The sequence below is a fragment of the Colobus angolensis genome, unplaced genomic scaffold (assembly GCF_000951035.1).
Source record: "Colobus angolensis palliatus isolate OR3802 unplaced genomic scaffold, Cang.pa_1.0 Scaffold677, whole genome shotgun sequence".
In the NCBI taxonomy this organism is placed as follows: Eukaryota; Metazoa; Chordata; class Mammalia; order Primates; family Cercopithecidae; genus Colobus; species Colobus angolensis.
In genome coordinates, this window is record NW_012120454.1 from 20,980 (window position 1) to 27,433 (window position 6,454).

Here is a 6,454-nt window from a genome sequence, read left to right on the forward strand (position 1 = left end):
AAAAAAAAAAAAAAACGGGTTTGAAGGCCACGCACAGGGGCTCGCACCTGTCATCCCAGCACTTTGGGAGGCCGAGTTGGGAGGATGATTGGAGCCCAGGAGTCTGAGACCAGCCTGGGCAACATAGTGAGACCCCATCTCTGCGAAAAAAAAAATTAACGATTCGGCCGGGCATGGTGGCATGAGCCTGTAATCCCAGCTACTTCGGGAGGCCGAGGTGGGTGGGAGGATCCCTCGAACCTGGGAGGTGGAGGCTGCCGTGTGAGCCGTGCTGCTGCACTCCAGCCCGGGCGGCAGAACAAGAGTCTGTCTCAAAAGCAGAAAAACAGGAAGGAGCTGCACAGGCTGCGTTAAATGAATGCCCGGGTTTTTTTTCTTTTTCTTTTTTGCCTCAATGGAATCGACACTTGCTTATCTGAGACCGCCGTTTGCAAAGCGCTGCCTGCATCCTCTCACCCCTCCTTCCCCTTTCCCCGCCCAGAACCTTTCTGAGGTGGACGCGCGAGACATTGTGGGGTCCGGGGGGCCTGTGTGGGTGGGGAGGGGGTCTCGGTCTGCAGGGCTGTACCAGACGGGCGTGGGGAGTCTGCTGTGGGCTCAGCCGGCCGTGGCCTCATTCCTCCTTGGCAACCTTCGTCCCTATGGCACTGAGCGCCGAGTCAGTGACTGTGTGTGTTGCAGAGATGAAGCCCAGAGAGTCTGGGGCTTCGTTCAGATGTCGGGGAGAGACAGACAGAGGGAGACAGAGACAGACAGGCACAGATGGAGGCAGACAGAGACAGGGAGATAGCGGGAGACAGAGACAGGGAGACTGAGGGAGAGACAGACAGAGATAGAGGGAGACGGGAGACAGACAGTGAGATAGGAAGACAGAGACAGGGAGACAGAGACACAGAGGGAGACAGGGAGATGGGAGACAGAGAGAGACAGTGAGATAGGGAGACAGAGACAGGGAGACTCGAGAGACAGAGCTAGAGGGAAACAGGGAGATGGGAGACAGAGATAGTGAGATAGGGAGACAGAGACACAGAGGGAGACAAAGAGACAGCGGGAGACAGACACAGGGAGACAGACACACAGAGGGAGACAGACACACAGAGGGAGACAGACACACAGAGGGAGACAGGGAGATGGGAGACTCGAGAGACAGAGATAGAGGGAGACAGACAGGGAGACACAGAGAGACTTGAGAGACAGAGACAACAGACAGATCGAGGGAGACAGACAGGGAGACAGAGAAAGAGACAGACGGAGCCATAGAGGGAGATGAGAGACAGAGACAGTGAGGTAGGGACACAGGGACAGGGAGGCTTGGAGAAACAGAGAGAGAGGCAGATAGAGACAGAAACAGGAGACACAGATAGAGGGAGATAGAAAAACAGAAACGGAGACAGACGGAGACAGAGACAGAAAGAGGAAGACAGAGACATACCAAGCGAGACAGAGACAGACAGAGACCAAGGGAGACAGAGTCAGAGAGAAAGAAAAACCAGTGGTGGAGAGAGAAGCCGAGAGGCGTGGCCAGGGGCCCCGAGCTGCGGTAAGCAGCTGGCCCGGGCATTGCAGAGGGCACATCCCTAAGCCCCACCATCGCTGCCCACGCAGGGGAGGGCCGGGCAGCCCCCCCGGGATTTGGGGAGCCAGGATGGAGCGGGGCCGTCCCGCTGGCAGTCGGGCTCAGAAGCAGCCTCAGCAGGAATTGCTTGCCCTGGCGGGGACAGGGGATGTCCGGGCGAAACCTGGACCCAGCCCTGAGCCAGGATGGGCCTGGGCTCCTCTGGGACCCGGGGTAGGTGCCACCGGGGGGACGTGGGGAAGCTCGGAGTAGAGCTTCTCCTCTGCACCGCGGAATTCTCGGAGCCCCCTCGGCCACACCGCACCGGCGTGGCAAAGGCAGAGCCGGGGCACCTGCGGAGACATTGTGGCTTCTCTCCCGGTTTTCTCCGGTGAGATGTTTGTGGGCCACCCGGAGCCTCCAGGGTGAAAAGCTTGGTTGTGAAAAGCCTATTGGGAAACTCAGATGCTTGGAGTTCAGGCTGTGGTGTGGACCCACTGATTCCAAGGAGATGACCCACCACTTTGCGGTCCTCTGTCCCCAGCCAGCCCAGCCCCCACAGAGACAGGGGTGCCCCACACAGCTGTGGTGGGAAGCCGCCTCTGCCGCCCCGGCCTGGCTGAGCCCCCACACCCTGGAGCCCTGCGCTCCTCCCGCCGACCCCCGGGGAGAGGCTGGGGGAACCCTCGGCCCGTGCTCCCTGGTACCCCTGAGCCCCCGCTGTGTTCCAGGACGTGTACTACCAAAGCCCGGAGATGCAACTGCGGTTCATGCAGGCCATGCACGGCGTGGCAAAGCTGACTGCGCGCCAGGTGGCCACGGCCTTCGATCTGTCCCGCTTCTCCTCCGCCTGCGACGTGGGAGGTGGGTAGCCCCCACCCCCCTGCCAGGGCTCTCCTTCCTTTTGTGGATTAAGCCACAGGCATCTTCCCTGCTCAGGACACCTGCAAACTGCCTTCTTCCACTGACAAACCTGACAACAACCTGAACTGGGCCAGGCTGAGTCCCAGATGGTGGGTGGATATTCCCACGTTCCAGGAGGCCCCCGCAGATGACTTAACGTCCCCCTAGAGACTCTGGGGCCCCCTCTGTTGGCCGCAGAGCTGAGACAGAGCACCTTGGAGCTGCTGGATTCCCCTCAGCAAGTCTGATTATATCCTGACTCACCCTCCACCCCCCCAGCCCTGGACAGCGGATGGAGCAGTAGACACGTTCCCAAGGGGTGCTGGGGGATCAGTAGCCTGGGACGATTCTCACACCATCAGCTTACATTTCCCCAACCTCGGAATGGCCTCTCCTCCTTGTGGCCCAGAGTGGCTGTTGTAGCACCGGCCATTGTGTCTACATCCCCATGGCAGGAAAGAGAAGGGAGGAGTACAGCCTACACCCCTGGGCTGGAAGGATTTCCCTGCAGGTCTGTGCTCCCACACGTGGCCCAGAGTGGCTGCTGTTGCACTGACCATCGTGTATACATCCCCACGGCAGGAAGGAGAAGGGAGGAGTACAGCCCCCACCTCTGGGCTGGAAGGATTTCCCTGCAGGTCTGTGCTCCCACACGTGGCCCAGAGTGGCTGCTGTAGCACCAGCCATTGTATCTACATCCCCACAGCAGGAAGGAGAAGGGAGGAGTACAGCCTATAGCCCTGGGCTGGAAGGATTTCCCTGCAGGTCTGTGCCCCCACACTCAGCTGCCTGTCTGGGATATCAGTGAACTCCCCACCGCTGGCTTTCCCTTCCAGCATGGGTGTCAATGCCATGCCCTCGAACATGACTTCTGTCCCGGTTGAGCTTTGGAGAGTCGTTAGCGTTCCACAGGCACCAGGACGACCCAGACACAGAGCGTGCATTTGCTTCCCCGCAGGCTGCACAGGTGCACTGGCCCGAGAGCTGGCCCGCGAGTACCCTCGTCTCCACGTGACCGTGTTTGACCTCCCGGACATCGTCGAGCTGGCCGTCCACTTCCAGCCCGCCGGACCGCAGGCAGCGCAGATCCACTTTGCAGCAGGTGAGCCTCCCTTGCGTTCGCCCTGCCAACGTTCCCCAGGCTCTGTCATCTCTTTCCAGACAAGAGTGCATGGCTGTGCCTGTGCCTGTGTTTCTGCGTGGGCGTTTCCAGGGTGGGTGTCTGTGTGCATACACGACTGTCTGCTGTGCTTGTGTGTGCGCGTGTCAGCATGTGTGTGTGGTATGCCCTTGAGCGTGTCTGTGCGTGAGAACGTGTGTGCGCGTGTGTCTGCATCTGCACGTGTGTGTGCACGTCTCTGGTGTGTGGATGCATGCTTCTGTGAGGGTATGTGTGTGTGTCTGTGTGTCTGCATCTGTGTGCATGTTGTGTGCCGATGGCTGTCTGTGTGCATGTGACTGCTGTGCTTGTGTGTCTGTGTGTTTCTGTGTGTGGTATGTCCGTGTGTGTGTGTGCGTGAGACTGTGTGTCTGTGTCTGCGTGTGTGGGTGTGCACGTCCCTGTGGTGTGTGGCTGCGTATGTTTCTGTGAGGGTATGTGTGTGCACCTGTGTGGATATATGTGTGCATGTCTGTGTGTGCGTCTCAGTGTGCCCGTCTGCATCTGTGTGCATGCTGTGTGCCACTGGGTGTGTCTCCGTGTGCATGTGTGTGTGTGTCTGCATCTGTGTGCATGGTGTCTGTGTCTGTGTGCATGTGACTGCTGTGCCTGTGTGTGTGCATATGTGACTGCCTTCTGTGCTTGTGTGTCTGTGTCTCTGTGTGTGCATGTCTGTGTGGCATGTCCCTGTATGTGTGTCTCTGCGTGAGACTGCGTCTGTGTCTGCGTGTGTGTGCACGTCCCTGTGGTGTGTGGTTGCATGTGTTTCTGTGAGGGTATGTGTGTGCGCCTGGGTGGATATATCTGTCTGCGTCTGTGTGCATGCTGCGTGCCAGTGGGTGTCTGTGTGCGTATGTGACTGCTGTGCTTGTGCGTGTCTGTGTCTCTGTGTTTCTGTCTGTGTGTAGTATGTCCTTTGTGTGCCTGTGCGTGACACTGTGCCTGCGTCCACCTGTGTGCACGTCTCTGTGGTGTGTGTGTGTGTCTGAGGGTATGTGTATGTGTGCGCATCTGTGTGTGTGCGTCTCTGCCCGTCTGTGTCTGCGTCTGTGTGCAAGTCACTGCTGTGCTTACACATCGGTGTGTGCATGTGTCTGTGTATCCATGTCTGTGTGCTATGTCCTTGCATGCGTGTCTGTGCATGAGAATGTCTCTGTGTGCGTCTGCGTTTCTGTGTGTGCAACTCGCTGTGGTGTGTCTGTGAGGGTATGTGTGTTTCTGTGCATCTGTGTGGGTATAGTGGGTATATGTGTGTACGTCTGTGTGTACATGTCTGTGTGTCTGCATCCGTGTGCGTGTCGCTGTATCTCTCTGTGTCCGTGTCTGTGTGTGCCCATCTGTGTGCGTGTGTGTGCCTCTCTGTTGGTGTATCTCTGTGTGTCCGTGTGTCCATCTGTGCATGTGTCTGCGTCTGAGTTGGTCTCTCTGGGCCTGTGAGTGTATCTATGTCCGTGCGTGTGTGTGTGTACATGTCTTTCTGGTGTGTGCTTGCATGTGTGCCTTTGTGTCTGCATGTCTGTACGTCTGTGCATTTGGATGGCTGCATGTGTGCGTACCTGTGTGCCTGTGTCCGTGGGTAGGCCTGTGCATGTCTGTGTGTGGGTCCACAGAGACACGAGGGTATCTCCGAACAGGTGGATGAGGCTGGATGCGGTGGCTCACACCTGTCATCCCAGCACTTTGGGAGGCTGAGGTGGGTGGATCACCTGAGGTCAGGAGTTCAAGACCAGCCTGGCCAACATGGTGAAACCCCGTCTCTACGAATAATACAAAAATCAGCCAGGCGAGGTGGTGGGCGCCTGTGGTCCCAGCTACTCGGGAGGCTGAGGCAGGAGAATCACTTGAACCCAGGAGGGAGGCGGAGGTTGCAGCTAGCCGAGATCGCACCACTGCACTCTAGCCTGGGCGACAAGAGTGAAACTCCACCTCAAACAAACAAAACAGACAATGATAATAATAATGATATATATAAAAAAATAAACAGGTGGAGGGTTGTGTGACGTTATCCGTGCAAGTAGTCGAGATGGGAGGGGAGTGGAGATGGGGCACAGCTGAAATCCGTGGGTACCCACGGCGCTGAGGCCACAGAAGGAACTGGCCCAGGAGCTGTCACAGGGCGGCCTTAGGTTAGACTTGAAGGAGAACTTCCACGTGGCAGCTGCTGAGGCCAGGATGGATTGACAGGAGACGCCTTGGCCAGGCGCGCTGACTCACGCCTGGAATCCCAGCACTTTGTGAGGCCAAGGTGAGCGGATCACAAGGTCAGGAGATCGAGACCATCCTAGCTAAGATGGTGAAACACCATCTCTCATAAAAATACAAAAAATTAGCCGGGCACGGTGGCACATGCCTGTAATCCCAGCTACTCGGGAGGCTGAGGCAGGATGAACCTGGGAGGCGGAGGTTGCGGTGAGCCGAGATCGCGCCCCTGCACTCCAGCCTGGGCAACAGAGCAAAACTCCATCTCAAAAAAACAAAAAATTAAAAAAAGGGCCAGGCACAGTGGCTCACGCCTGTAATCCCACCACTTTGGGAAACCGAGGCAGGTGGATCACGAGGTCAGGAGATGGAGTCCATCCTGGCTAATACGGTGAAACCCCGTCTCTACTAAAAATACAAAAAAAAAACTAGCCAGGTGTGGTGGCGGGCGCCCGTAATCGAGGTTGCAGTGAGCCCAGATCGCACCACTGCACTCCAGCCTGGGAAACAGAGCGAAACTCCGTCTCAAAAAAAAAAGAGACACCTGACATGCCGTCATTCAGTACCATCCCACAGCGGCCAGGCCTGCAGGCACAGATGCTGGGGACCTCCATGCCCCTGCCCTGGAGGTTTCTGGA

The 6,454-nt window shown here is 57.5% G+C and overlaps 1 protein-coding gene across 1 annotated transcript in view; it reads left to right on the forward strand.

The window, feature by feature from the left end:
* Window positions 1-6,454, forward strand: part of LOC105500635 (N-acetylserotonin O-methyltransferase-like protein) — a gene marked incomplete at its 5' end in the record, with an annotated part of 25,991 nt that overhangs the window by 14,404 nt on the left and 5,133 nt on the right. Inside the window, 2 exons of the mRNA XM_011926219.1 lie at window positions 2,270-2,419; window positions 3,417-3,560. Coding sequence (XP_011781609.1) covers window positions 2,270-2,419; window positions 3,417-3,560 — 294 coding nt within the window. The remainder of the gene's footprint in view (window positions 1-2,269; window positions 2,420-3,416; window positions 3,561-6,454) is intronic.